Raw genomic sequence first — 14,079 nt, forward strand, 5'->3', positions numbered from 1 at the left:
CAGTATTTTAGCCATCTTTAATTCACAGTGATCAAAATCTCCGAAAGTTTTAAAAGTCAGGTCAAGGGGAATGGGAATGAGAAGCTAATATAAAATATTGTAGTAGCTAATCCCTCACACTCACCAACCAGATATTAACTGACTCATTCATTTACTTTGTTCCTTAACAGGATTATTTTATTTTAAAACGGCTAATTTTCCAATTAAAGATCACCAGATAACACTCAAGATGTGAAAGACTCACGCAGCCCCATGTATATGTAAACAGATACAGCTCCACATCTTGCTTTAGCAAAATAGATCAAATCCAGGTGAAGGGACATGATAAAAAAAACAACAGAACAATCTCTCAGTAACTTTATAAGACGAACTTCAATTCACCACGAGTAATAAAAAAGTCCAACATTTTGCATCGGTCCAAAACGAAACATTCTGCAGCTGACAATGTTTGCTTTATTGTTATTTTTAAAACTGGCTATTCATGTTAAATACAGAGAATTCTCTTTGAAAAAAAAACACATTTAAAAAATGTATATTTTAAAAAATAAATTCCAGATTTATACCTTAAAGCTTCTGACCCGGAAGCCTACATATCTTCTCCGCTGTTCAACTCCGATAAAATAGGGAATGCACCTTCCTGTCGGCTTCACTGGGACAACACCACCTGCTGCAGAGTTTCTGACTTGGGCGAGCTGCGAGGCCGTGAAAGGGTTAACCGCGCGGCTCGGACCTGCGACCCGCGCTGAGTTTCGCAAGAGAGGGGAGGGGGGTGGAGTCTGACCGCCCGCCCCCCTCGCCCAGCCTCGCCAGCTCATTGGCCGGCCGCGACGTCACTCGCGGCGACTGCGGCTCCTGGGAGCTGGGAAGGTCCGACTGGAAATTTAGTGTCAAAAAAATACTCGAGGAAAGAGACGAGTTGCTGCCGGTTTTCCTGTTTTTTTAAACGCCTGTCGGGCTTGGACCTGCGGCGGGACTTCGGTGACAGGGGCCCCCTTCAGATGCACAATGCATTCAATAAGGCAAGTCAGTGTCTTATTGGCGCGGGAGCTTAATATTTATTCGTTACGGACTGAGTTGTTCATTCCCAGCGATGTGCCATGGAAACTATTTCAGAAACGTGACGGTTTTGGGGGGGAAGAGACCTCGTTAAGTACTGAAGTCACCACGCAAAATAAAATAAAAACACTAAAGTCAATAGGACGCCAGGCGTGGTTGTGCCGGATATGGTTTTCGTTCGTTAGTGCTCGGTCAACATACTATTTCTATAACTGAGCGACAATGTGTAATACTGCTTTTGTGCATAAGATACATCTGATGCTACTGTAATAATTCTAGTTTACAGTTAAAAAGGATCGCGAAGCAAAAGGTGGGTTCTGCGGTCCAGTGCAACACGGAGCAACCGGCAACGATGAAAATCGTATTAAACCAGTACAAGTTATGGACATTTAATTCTACCTTAGCAACTGAATACGGATCGACTTGACTTATGGGTTTGTGTTCTACAAAAATGTATTATATTTTTAGAAGCTGTGTTTTGCAGTCGCGTTTGTTGTCCTGACATGACATTTACCGTTCTCCCCTTTTGCAAAAGCAACGATTATTGATTAAGATGACCCAATCTATCCATTCATTGTCTGTGCACAAGTTACGCTTTCTGGCTCTGAAACCCCCTGCAATACACGGTAGTAGACGTCACACGTTTGTTTTTTCTCCACCCGAGGATTGTTCAGAATGTGATCGATCGTGGCGTCTCGTCATCCGCTTTCGTTTAAGGGACACCTTTCACTTTCTAGGAACTTCTTCTGTGGTCCGTGGTCGTCCACTGTGAGGCTGGAGGGGAAGACGGTGCTCATCACCGGGGCCAACACTGGAATCGGCAAGGAGACCGCGAGGGACCTGGCTAGGAGAGGTATCATGCTTGACTTTATTCCTCTGTGGATTCCTGTCCCCTGGGTTAGCGCAGCCTGGCCCAGACCTGTGCCCCCTGCTGCCCGGGCCTCTGAAAGGCACCGCTCAAGAAATGCCTCCAGCTTTGTGCACTTAGAAAAACCAGAAAACAGCACAAATGCTATCTCTTCTGCTTTACCCGAAAAACGCCTCTTATACTGTCGATCTACTGTGTAGCAAGCTCTGTGACTGGCCAGTGTCTTCCAGTTCTCCAGTCCTCTGGATAATGCAGCTCAACCATTCACAGCACAGAACACCTATCTCGATGTTCCTATATCTAGATGGGAACGTAACATTGCTTAGACAAAGGTCCATGTTCTCCGAAGAGCGGTGCATTTCCAAAGTACACACAGTTCAGGGTACTTTGGATAATCTGGAGATGAAAATAGCATTGGATATTTTACAGCTGCAAGATAATCGTGCCATGCTCTAGAGAATACAGTGCAATTGAAAACAAGTTTTTTTTGTATTTGTCTGTATGTAGAAGCCGGCAATAATCTGTAGAGAACAAATGTGCTGCCTGGGCTTCCTCCCACTGTGAATCTACTCGATGTGTCAGTGACAGCTCTAAGTGTGAGATTAAAGTGCTTGGTGAAGGATTGCTGGTCAGTGAAAGAGCTAAATTACCATGTGTTGGTCTTCATTCTATTACAAATTTAGATCCTTCAACAGGGTTTTATAACACGTTAAAACGACTTCAATGTGGTTAACAACTTTCATTTGTTATTTCTTTTTAGGTTTCCGGTGTTTTTTTTTGTCATGAGCGGGTTGCCTTAGGAGTAGGGAGGGATGAGAGGGGAAGCCAGGAGGGTCCGTTTCATTCTCGTTTTAATTTTGTTGGAAAAAATACATTAAAAATATAAAAACATAGATTGCTCAAAACCTTATGGTGTGGTATATTGCTGTGGAGGAATCAAAACATTGCTTCATTTCTAAGCATAACATCATCATAAGACTGGGGTTGCGTAACTCTTGTACGGAAGCGCATTGCTGCCACCAAGGAAAAAAAAATTCGCCTCCCTTATCTCGTAATTTCGAGACAAGTATCCTTGGTGGCAGCAATGTGCTTCCGTACCCTTGCATAGTAGCGCACAGCTAAGTAAAATATAATGACAAAGCCAAACTCTATTTCCAGAAAGTGGAAATATGAGGAAGTGTAGGTATAGACGTCAGGATCAAAACCGAAAACTCGAGTGAAAATCGACTGTTGTCAGAAATCCATGACCTTTAACAACTGGGTAATACAATTCCCCACAGAGAACTACATATCTGTTTGCACTTTTATTTAAAAAAGTGCTGTTGACCATTGCTTCTTGGATTTTATGTTGTAAATAAAGATAAGTCCTTCTAGCACCAAAAAGACACTTTTATTTCCGCTTTGTTTACTCCAGTGGAAAAGAAATAAATACCTGAAAAGTAATTCTGAGCATCAGCTAAATCGTGAAGCTTGACTGTCCATCATAGTGTCCCCCCAGCCTATTGTGATTCAGCAGTCACAGAGGAAGACGATTGTTTAACTGTATACTGTATGTCATAGACCAGACAAGTCACCCTGATTTAAATGAGTAAAAATCTTTTTAAAGAAGGGCCTTGAGTCTCTACAATTAAAAAAGTTATATGATACACTATGTTTTTCAGTTGTAGCTGTTTTCATGCAGGCTTCTCGTCAGACCCAGTCTGGGGCACAGAAAATATTGATGAGTTTTGGCTCTGGGAATCTCAGCAGGTACTCCTGCTGCTTCTCGTTTCAAAGTCCAGGGTTCAGGTGGCTCTCCGTGAAAATCAGTGCACAGCTTGCACTGCTGAATGACCTGGCAAAATCCCGTTCTCTGAGGCACATCCTGGAGATCCACATGGTCCACTGACTGAAGAAAATGAAACGCATGTGATACAGAAAGTTCACGTTACCTGGTTTCAAAAATGGGAAAGTTACTGATTTAAAGACAAATAAAAAGGGGGTACTAGGGGTTACTGGCTCTTTTCATTTCACGTGTGAGCAATTCAGGACTAGAAGCCACTAGGAACCTCTGTACCACCATCACCCCTGCTTCAGTCTTGAGTCAAACACATTAATGTTACGGTAAATTCAAAGTCATTTGAGACATGCCTTTGGATCACAGTCTTTGAAGTTGCTCCTTTCCCTGTTGGCTGTATCGTGGTCTGCCATGTGTGACAGGTCCCTGTAACCTGTCAGAGAGGTGTGGAGGACCTACCTGTCTGCACCTGAGTCCCCGTCACAGGGTACCCGCTGTAACCCGTAATAAAGCCGATGGTTGAAACCGGAGCTGAGGCTGGGTTGACCCTGGTGTAAAGACCTTGAGTTAAACTAGTTTCATCCATAACCTGCTTTTGCCTCACTGGATGCGCCTACAAACCTACTTTTAAAAGCTGGGAGAGCAGTGTTATTCTTCACCCTTGTAAAGGTCAGCCTTCAGGGAGGGCTAACCCTGTTTCAGGCGTTTTACAACCCACAGCAGTGCCCTTGGACCCTTTGGGAGATGTTCGTCCTTTCCGTTAACTAACCTCAAGACTAGCCCATCCGACTAGTCATCAAGAGCCTCAGCAGCCCCTAGTCCTCCGTCCTTGCAGAGACGGGTCTCTCAGCTGGACACCCGCCCACTTGCTCACGTTCTCCTCCTCGCCAGGGGCCAGGGTCATCATGGCCTGCAGGGACCTGGAGAAAGCCGAAGGTGCACAGAAGGAAATTATCCAGGACTCTGGAAACCAGGAAGTCGTCGTGAAGAAGCTGGATCTGTCCGACACCAAGTCGATCAGAGAGTTTGCTGAGCAGGTTAACAAGGGTAAGTCTTCCGCAGCACAAATGATTGATATGATTTTACTAGGCGGTGGTTTTGAAGGAACGTAGTGAACTGAAGTGGGGCCCATTGGAGGTACCCTCTCGAATGAGCTCTGAGGCCCAGATGTCATGGGTTCGAGTCTGGGTAGTATATTGTCACTAATGACCCAGTCAGGGTGGTTGTTGGTGGGCCAGTGCTGAGAGCGCCCAGGACTCTCCTGTGAGTTCCAGGGGGTGTCCTGGCTTGAGGTGATGTGAGCGAGAGAGAAGGTACTGGAGTCATCACCCTCAAAAGGAATCTTGAACAATGTTCTCAGCTGGGACATTGGGAGCTCTTTCCCTGAGCTGTAGTGCTGGTGCAGTGTCCTTAAGGCACAGGCCTGACTGGGTGTCTTTACACATCTCTCTTACACGTGCGAGCTCCTGTTTTCTACCACATGTTGTGACAGCTTTTCCCTAATGTGATACTCGTGCAGTTATGGGTTTTGTAGAGGTGTCTCACAATGCTGTAATGTCCTAGTCAGACAAGTAAATCCACATTCGAAGCTAATAATTAGAGATGGAAATGCATGGTGCCTGCAACACAGCATTCCAGATACAATTTCAGAAGGAAGAAAAACCCAAGAGGGGAATCTCAGAAAATGTAATGACAACAAGCAGCAGTGAAAAAATCTACCCTTGGTGAAAAGTAATTCTAACTTTAATATTTAAGAGTTTTGCATAGTATTCATTTCCCTCCATTTCAGAACAAATGCTTTATTTTCATTTTGTTCCACAACGAGATCCTTATTAACGTCGGGACACTGTTTAGTAGTTTGGCGCTGTACTGCAGGTGATGTCTGGGGGACTGATGCCTGTGATGGGCCAGGGGGCACTCGTGTCCTCTCTAGTAGGCTGAACGCCACAGAAATCAGGATGTCTGGTGCAGTGAGCCTCCTTGATTCAGATTAGGGAATTTCCCTGGCACTGTTGTGTACTGTGTATAATGTAAATCACTTATTCCTGCTCTAGAGGTTTTGAGACAAAAGGCAAAGTGCTCAGGAAATGCAACCAATGAAGCAAGATCACGTGACAATATTGTAGTCTAATAAAACTGTCTGTTCCCATGGGTGTTTCAAGAAACGACATGTGTCAATAGGCTTTTCTTTATTTCAGAGGAGAAGCAAGTCAACATACTTATTAACAACGCGGGGATCATGATGTGCCCTTACTCCAAGACAGCTGATGGCTTTGAAATGCAGTTTGGGGTCAATCATTTGGGTAAGAGCGCCTGACATGTACAGTAGAATAAGGATATGGAATCTCTTCAGTTCCTCAAAGTTATTGTTCATGCTGTATAGAATTAGCCATTTATAATGTAATATACATAAGAAAGGTTTTTAAGGGTCTTGATCTCAATAACAGCGTGGGTTCCTTTGAGGTTTGGGGGTATTTGATAACGTATGTCTTAATCTTTAGCCTCATGTACCTGTAAGCCTGGTACTTCAATCACTTTACTCTGGTAGAATTCCCAGCTGTGTACACGCAAGCCACTTTGCACCAAAGCATCAGTCAAAGTCGAAATAACATTCCTTAAAACCCATCAAGTGTTTTCCATGTTAATTATATATTTAAAGAATTAACTGAAGACAGGTATTTAAAAAGTAACCTTAGTTTTTCCCAGGAGTCTCCCATCCAGGTACTGACCAGGCTCACACCTGCAGAGCTCCAGGGGGCTGCCAGCTGGGAGTTGCATGGTGATATGGCTGCTGGCTGCAGCACAAAGGCTGGCTCTAAAATAAACATTGCTGTAGAGTTGGTAGCTTTCGGTCTCATAACAGCTATCATCTGATGAATCTATTGCACCGATGAATAACCTCCTTTAATTTTTACTCCTGTTGAATCTGCTAGGGCACTTTCTGCTCACCCACCTGCTGATCGATCTGGTCAAGAGATCGGCTCCGGCCCGCATCATTAATGTCTCCTCGATGGCGCACAGCTGGGGCAGGATCCAGCTGGAAGACATCAACAGCGAGAAGAGCTACGACTCGGGGAGGGCCTACGGCCAGAGCAAGCTGGCCAACATCCTATTCACGCGGCGCCTGGCGGAGAAGCTGCAAGGCAGGTGCCCTCAGGTTTCTGCAAGACGACAAGCCCACGTGACAAGTACACGAGTTGTCAAGAAGTATATTTCCTTTAGAGGTTTTAACAGCACTTGTCTGTCAGTTTTCCCATGCTGCAGTAGTTCAGGTTGCCAGGGGGCAGTGGGATTGACTGGCAAGCCCCCTGAGTGTGCAGCTTGACCCAGGACTGAAGGCAGGAGGTTCACAGCAGGGGTTTGGCCTGCAGGCTCAGCTTTCAGCTCTTTTATCCACACAGGCAGCTTGGGAACATTTTTTTCTTTTAGTACAGGATCAGCCTGACCTTGTCTGATCAACACCGGTTTAAAAGTAAACTGTGCAGTGCCCCTGAGTAACCCAGAAGTGTTTCTGATTAATTGTACAACTAATCATTGGGAATGAGACTCACAAATGGGGCGGTGCGATGGCTCTGTAGCTAAGGATCTGCGCCCGTGGCTGGAAGGTTGCCAGTTCATATCCCGCGGCCGGCAGAGAAATCCTACTCCGTTGGGCCCCCGAGCAAGGCCCTTCACCCCAACTGCTCCAGGGGCGCCGTATAAATGACTGACCCTGCGCTCTGACCCCCAGCTTCTCTCCCTGTCCGCGTGTCTCATGGAGAGCGGGTTGTGGTATGTGAAAAGACACATTCCTAATACAAGAAATTGTATATGGCCGATAAAGTGATACATTTCTTAGAAGCACAAGCTCTACTGTAAAAACAGACTACTTGGGAAATCCCTCAGTGTGAATATAAATCGTCCTGGTTTTATTTTAATAAACGGTAAGGGGCGGCGGGCTGGCACATTGCCAGTGCTCCCTTCCTCATGGGCGCCAGGGGTCTGACGCCGAGAAGCCAACCAGACCAGTTCCGCACGTCTGCGGAAGAAGAGCCCTATTAGAAGCACAGCCAGGACGTGCGGACTTCCCGCAGTCAGGCGCCCATCACTGTCCTTACTCAACCCCGCTCCCCTCCCCCACCGCAGGGACCGGCGTGACGGTGTACTCCCTGCACCCGGGCGTGGTGCAGACAGAGCTAGGCCGGCACCTCGGCGGGCCCATGCAGCTGGCCATGAAGGTGGTCAAGCCGTTCTCGAAGACCTCCGTGCAGGGAGCTCTGACCTCCATCTACTGCGCAGTGGCGCCGGAGCTAGAGAAGGAGAGTGGAGGGTACTACAGGTACTGTCTGCTGGCCGTCGCATGACTTCCCCCCTGGGAATTGGGCAGGTTTTCTGTTGTGCTGAAGCACGTCCGCTTGGCTAGGACAGCCTGAACAAGTAGGACAATGATTCTAAAAGGAACATTCATACTGGTACTTACTACAACTGCAGCTCTGTTTCCCCCATTTGCACAATTCTGCTGCGTGTGTGCTTGTATAAATCTTTCACGCTGCTCTGCGTATCGTTCGTAGCTTCATCCTTCAGGGGTAGGAAATGTGTAACAACCACACCACAAAATCACGTTCTTCCCAACTAATTTTGCAACTCTTTACACTGAAGGAGACAACTTCTCTGTCTCGTTTCCGAGGCCTTTGTCTTGTGCTCTGTTGCCCCCTGAACAACACGCTTGTATGGCCAGCGGAGCCGAGGCATACTTTAGGAACCTCGTTCTTTGCTTTCTTTTTCGACAGTGACTGTGCCCCAGCATCCTGCTCCAGAGCTGCTAAAGATGACGAAATGGCCAAGAAGCTTTGGGACTCCAGCTGTCAAATGCTTGGGATATCATGGGAGTGACAATACGGAACTGGAACTGCTGTGGGTCAAAACAGTTTGTAACCACTTACGGTTAATGGAGACAAGGAAGATCTAGGACTGGATTAGCACTTTAAGGCTGCTTAACAACTGCAGTGGAGTATAGTGTTGTCTGCCATAATGACCGATGCATCGGAAAACTAAAAGAAAACCTGATGCAATATCAGCTCATATTGGTTTGCTAGAATATTTTTCAACATTAGGGCCTCTTTATCCTAAAGAGTCTTTTTTAGACAAAAAATACAATATATATAGAAGAGAGTTTTATTATTTGGGTGGGTGGGGGAATTCACAGAATTTATGAAGAAAATAATTACAACATACTGTAACATTTTTTTCACAACCATGTTGCAGTTTAGGATTTTTATTTTGATGAAGTATACACCGGAAACCCCGTTTTACAAGGAAGTATGAGAGTATGTGGCTTAGTGTTTATTTTTTTCCAAATACTGCGTTTTCCAGAGAACCGAAGCCCTCATACAGAAATGTAAATGCTCGGAACTTTGGTTATTTTTTACTGTTCAAGTTACATGATATTCCAACTTTTGGGAAAATATTCTGGAAGTCCTTTGTAAGAATATATTTTGGTACGATCAAAACGATTTTGCCTTAGTAAATAAAATGGTATTTTACTTTCCGGACTTTTGAGTTTTTGTTTGGCTAACAAAGACCGTCACTTCTAGTCGCTTTTCGTTATATAAAAGGTGGCTTGACGTTCAGACAAATTGTTGGGTTTTATTTATATTTTAAGTGCTAGCTAGTTTGCATAAATGTATATCCATACAAATATTAGTCTTATATGTATGACGTCATTTTGTACAGTCTCGTGAAGATTGTATAGTAAAGCAGAAGAATTCGATGGTTTAATCGCATAATAATATGAAAACAAGAAAATAATCCAGAGAAATCGCAACAAATGAAAATCCGAGAAAACCTTTGCCGTGTACCATCATTTAATTCAATTTATCTGACACAGACTTTGTAAATATAAAAACGCAGTAGGTGACTAAGCTATTAATATTAAGAAAAAGCACAGCAGACATAATTTCAACTTAAAATCAACTAAAAAACGCTCAAGTGTAAAAACATTGAAAGATGTATTCGTTAAATTCTGAAACACAGTATGCTCTTCATACCACCTCGAAATGCACTTCTGTTATAACTGTTTGAATGCAACTCTCAAACTAATATGAATTAATACTTCGAGCGTCGCTACTCCCTTTATTTACTAAATAGATGCTACTTCGTAATCACTTCCGCCACCATCCGGGACTCGGGCAACCCCGGAAATAAGGGATGTGCTTCCGGGGTGGGTTTCCAGTCGCACAAGCGCACTGTGGGGGTTCGTAAAGCGACGTCAGCCTTTACTGCGTTAAAGAGGCTCCGTGCAGCTACGTGGCTTTTCTTGTGGAGGAAGACAGCGAGAAATCTGAAGTCGGAGGAGAGGTTTTCATTGTTAACACAGGTATGAACTGTGAAGATGTTGGTGGGTTCAGGAGCACAAAGCAAAGTCTTTGTTGTGGTGGAAAATATAGGTAAACCTGAGGATTGTATACGTAGGAGAAACCGATAAAATGTGATTATCGAGCTGCGTTGTAATAGACCACAGTTGAGGCCTCTGGCGAGTGAAAACGCAGGTATCCTGAACTTACACGCATCTGTAAAAGTGCAGCAACGTCTCCGAGTTTGTTAAATCTCGGTTTAATTCGGTTGCAGTGGTATTAATGACCTCGGCCCGGGCTATGTTGTGTGTGTTCGTGGCAGCTCGTACAGTGTTGATACCCGCAGTCCGAAGCTCCGGGTACAGTGTTACCTTGTTGCTTCACTTGCAAGAAAAACTGAGTTTGTCTGGAAGTGAGAGTTCTCCCCGTGACCTGGTTTCTGATCATAACGCTACTGTACTGAAGACGTGAAAAAGAACACACCTCTGTATTTCGCAGTTTAATGATACGGCTCTTTCGTAATGTTCGTGATTTATATTCTCGTTACTTTTTTACAAAAATTAAATGCTATTCGGTTTTGATGATCACAAATTGATGTAAAAAAGTTATCTTGTGCGTGATTGTTTTGAATCGAGGGCGATGTTGGTGTTTTTGTGCCACGCAGCTAGAGTAGACTGAATACCCTCAGTTGCTGATATAGGGTTACAACATGATGTTATGTTGGTTTATAGGTTATTCATCTAGATAACCTCGGCCTTCTTCTCTTGGTTACTTATTGGTGTATCGGGTTATTTTGTTAGGGACGATTCAAAGAAGTTAAGTGACTTTTTCAGCCAGTATGGTAATAACGAAGCCGTGTTATGAATATAACCCATGCAGCCTATGTGGCATCTTTGCAGCTGACTGGCGTGAAGATCTCATCCTACCGTTTCTCGAATAAGGGCAGGGTGTTGGCCTCGACTCCGTGGCTGTGTAGCTTGTTTAGTAGGGCGTCCTGTTCTTAAGGCTTGAACGCGTTTCCTTGTAGCTGGATGAAACGTGAAGTGGAAAATAAATTGAAAACGGGTGATGTTTCGCTGTCACCTTTTAGGGCACGCCTTAACATTGATCTTGCATGTTAAGGTCACATTTTAGGAGGAATCTGTTGCACCATTGGGTTTAATGTGGAGAAAATTCCTTCAGGCGGTTCGCCTGAACTCCCGCTCCTCCTGCGCGTCTGAATTTGGTGCTCTTTGTGTTATCCAGCCCATTAAGATCAGCCGCCATGGATCAGGTGATGCAGTTTGTGGAGCCCAGCCGCCAGTTTGTGAAGGACTCGATCCGACTGGTGAAGAGATGCACCAAACCAGACAGGAAAGGTAAGACCTTCACTCTCCAGGCAGCAGAAACGCAGACTCCCCGCCAGGCTGCTGGAATGTGAAGGCAGATGCCCTGAGTTTCAGTAACACGTTACCCGTGTGCTCTTCTAGCTATTGGTGCTGCCTGGATACAGGCAATGCTCTCGTGAGGCTTGCAGTGTGGATTCGGTCAGAGTCTTCTATCTGGGAGCATTGCTGTTTTCAGAGCTTGCCTTGAAGTGACGAGACGTTTGCAGATGTTCTCTGCTTCAGCATTATTTAAGGCTTTATTTAAGCAGATCTGTGTCTGCCCCTTATATCATCTTCTGCATTTGAAACCCTCGTTTTTAATTGTGCTAACTTTTACCTCTTCAAGTTTTTTTTTTATCTCCGACTGTAAGGGCCCTATATAAAATAATAAAAATATTATTCTCTTTTTGTCCTGCTCTATCCTGCAGACATCTGAATGTTTTCCAAGGCTGTAAGAAACAGATACTTTTCTCATGATAACATTGAATGAAATGTAGACCGCACATTTGAATTTCAGAAAGGAGATCAGGCTCCTTATGTACTGTAAATTGGGATACTAAAAGACACTTGGTTCATTTTTATTAATTTGAAAGTAATGTTCAACAGTGAAGCTTGAAAAACAGGCTTAGAGCACACATTTTTTTAGACTTCTAAGTAAATGTAGGTTACAGAAGGGGAGTTAGTAGCCCATTTCATTGAGTTGGATCACATTGGCTCAATGATCACTAAAGTTTCCCCTGATAAAGGTTTGGCAGATTTCCCTGAAGCCCTCAAACTTTTATACTTTCTTGTTCTGTCTCATTGTTGACTTCAGCAAAGCCACATGAGTCTTTTTTCATTTGTGGTCTGCGTTGGCTTTATCCTACCACTTCACATTCTCACCTGTATATAACACGTCATATTTACTGATGGAGCATCTTCAGGATGCCTGGCAGCTTGTCGTCTTGTTCTGTAGAACTTGACTCCCAGCAATAAGGAAACCTGCTTTTAACCTTTGAATCAACCTCTGTAGTCTTAAGAGCTGAGCCCTTGCATACCAGAAGGTTGGAGTTAGGTTAATAGTTTTTGACGTGTAGTAAAATTGGCAGTTCTGATTAAACTGATAATCAGTATCTTCATGTTGTTGAAGTACGTTTTTTTCCCCCCATCGTTAATGCGCCTTCCCTGTTTTCAGAGTTCCAGAAGATTGCCATGGCAACGGCGATTGGTTTTGCGATCATGGGGTTCATTGGCTTCTTTGTTAAACTGATCCACATCCCCATCAACAACATCATTGTGTAAGTGTTTGCTTCCCCGTCTGGGCTGGGTGTTGTGATTTATTTATACACTCGTCAGGTAACCTAGGAAACATTTTCTTAATGATTATTTGATCAGAAATGAGTATAAAAACAACCACAGAGCTTTGTCATTTTTTTATTGTTAAAAATTGAGGTATATGTGTGGTAAAACGTGATGATGAATAGAATTTCCTCATTGACAGTATCTGGACAAAGGAACTTGAAGTGGTTTGGTTAAGCAGATATTGGACTGATTTAAGTTAAAGTTGGAGCTGGATTGGAAACCTACAGACACCAGATCAGTACTGGAGAGCTCTGGTCTAAAGAAAAGTACATTGCTGATCTTAAATCATTACCAGCTTTTCATGCCTTTTAAGTTGGACGTTTTGATTTGAGAACCTCCTATTTCTCTTACAGTGGTGGTTGAGTCTTTGATCTGATGACTGGCTGGCAGGGGACAGAGGATTGAAGACCTTCAGTGGGGGTGGTGGGGCGGTGTGGTGCGTTACTTTTACATTCACTGTATATTTGTATTTGGCTGTGTTAATAAATGAAAACCCAAACTTGTGGCTTTGCATTCCTTCGGGGCCCTGTATGAGAAGATTATAGAAGGCACAGGATGTGGTCACATCTAGGGCCATGTCTTCTGTTTCCTGCAGATGCCCATACTCCAGAGCAGGGGCTGGTCTGTCCTCACTGTCACAGGCTGTCTTGTCTCTTGGGGATGATGTGACTCATAGGTGTTGGAGGTGCTGACTAGTTTTCCAAATTGAAGTAGCTGATTGTCTGAAATGGAGAAGGACATTAATTGAATCAAATTGCTGACTCTTCTTTGGAAACTAAGATTCAACAAGTCATTTTTAGTATTTTAAGTCAACTCCTTAAGAGTAGATAACCTGCACTTGGATATGTTGCAGATATTTTATTGCCATCGCCACTTCTCAGTTCAAGGCCATGTGAAGAAAATCTTCTGTTCCCCTCACAAGTGGCAGCCCGTTTGTAAATCAAGTAGTTTTTAGCTGTAGGTAAGGTGTGAAGAAACTTTGCAAAGGGCTCCAAGCCTCCTTCCCTCAGCATGCATATTGAGCTCTTATTTCTGTTCAGAGAACTCTTAGGTGCCCAACTAGTGGTGTCCGTATGACACTGCATTGCACTAATAAGTGTCTGTAATGTACAGGTTCAACTGCGCCCCATACAACTGCATCACCATAAATTAGTTTACGGTCGGAATTCTTTACCATCTCCCCATCCGACATCCTAAGAGCCGTAATAATAGGGCCCTGCCGCGCATCGGAGATGTGATAATAGATCAGTCTGACAGAATCAAGAGATCAACTGCGAACCACCTCTAAAGAATAAAAGGAGTGCCCTTGTCGGTCCACTTTAAATCTCATCAGGAATT

At 44.1% G+C, this 14,079-nt stretch overlaps 3 protein-coding genes across 12 annotated transcripts in view; 2 read left to right on the top strand and 1 right to left on the bottom strand.

Moving 5' to 3' along the window:
- Positions 1-840: 840 nt before the first annotated feature.
- On the top strand, positions 841-9,232 carry LOC102692420 (retinol dehydrogenase 12). Its single transcript, XM_006634485.3, has 7 exons — positions 841-1,019; positions 1,794-1,909; positions 4,593-4,748; positions 5,900-6,004; positions 6,635-6,844; positions 7,827-8,019; positions 8,471-9,232. The coding sequence occupies exons 1-7, from the start codon at positions 1,006-1,008 to the stop codon at positions 8,571-8,573; spliced, it is 897 nt and encodes a 298-aa protein (XP_006634548.1). The 5' UTR covers positions 841-1,005; the 3' UTR covers positions 8,574-9,232.
- A 713-nt stretch (positions 9,233-9,945) lies between these two features.
- On the top strand, positions 9,946-13,240 carry sec61g (SEC61 translocon subunit gamma). Its single transcript, XM_015354888.2, has 4 exons — positions 9,946-10,056; positions 11,279-11,391; positions 12,575-12,677; positions 13,095-13,240. The coding sequence occupies exons 2-4, from the start codon at positions 11,298-11,300 to the stop codon at positions 13,102-13,104; spliced, it is 207 nt and encodes a 68-aa protein (XP_015210374.1). The 5' UTR covers positions 9,946-10,056; positions 11,279-11,297; the 3' UTR covers positions 13,105-13,240.
- tpk1 (thiamin pyrophosphokinase 1) overlaps positions 12,798-14,079 on the bottom strand; it is a 118,558-nt gene continuing 117,276 nt past the window's right edge. For all 10 annotated transcript variants that reach the window (XM_015354887.2, XM_015354882.2, XM_015354885.2 and 7 more), the window contains one exon: positions 12,798-13,463. In XM_015354887.2, coding sequence (XP_015210373.2) covers positions 13,309-13,463 — 155 coding nt within the window. In that variant the 3' untranslated portion in view covers positions 12,798-13,308. The remainder of the gene's footprint in view (positions 13,464-14,079) is intronic.

The sequence above is a fragment of the Lepisosteus oculatus genome, chromosome 6, assembly GCF_040954835.1.
Source record: "Lepisosteus oculatus isolate fLepOcu1 chromosome 6, fLepOcu1.hap2, whole genome shotgun sequence".
In the NCBI taxonomy this organism is placed as follows: Eukaryota; Metazoa; Chordata; class Actinopteri; order Semionotiformes; family Lepisosteidae; genus Lepisosteus; species Lepisosteus oculatus.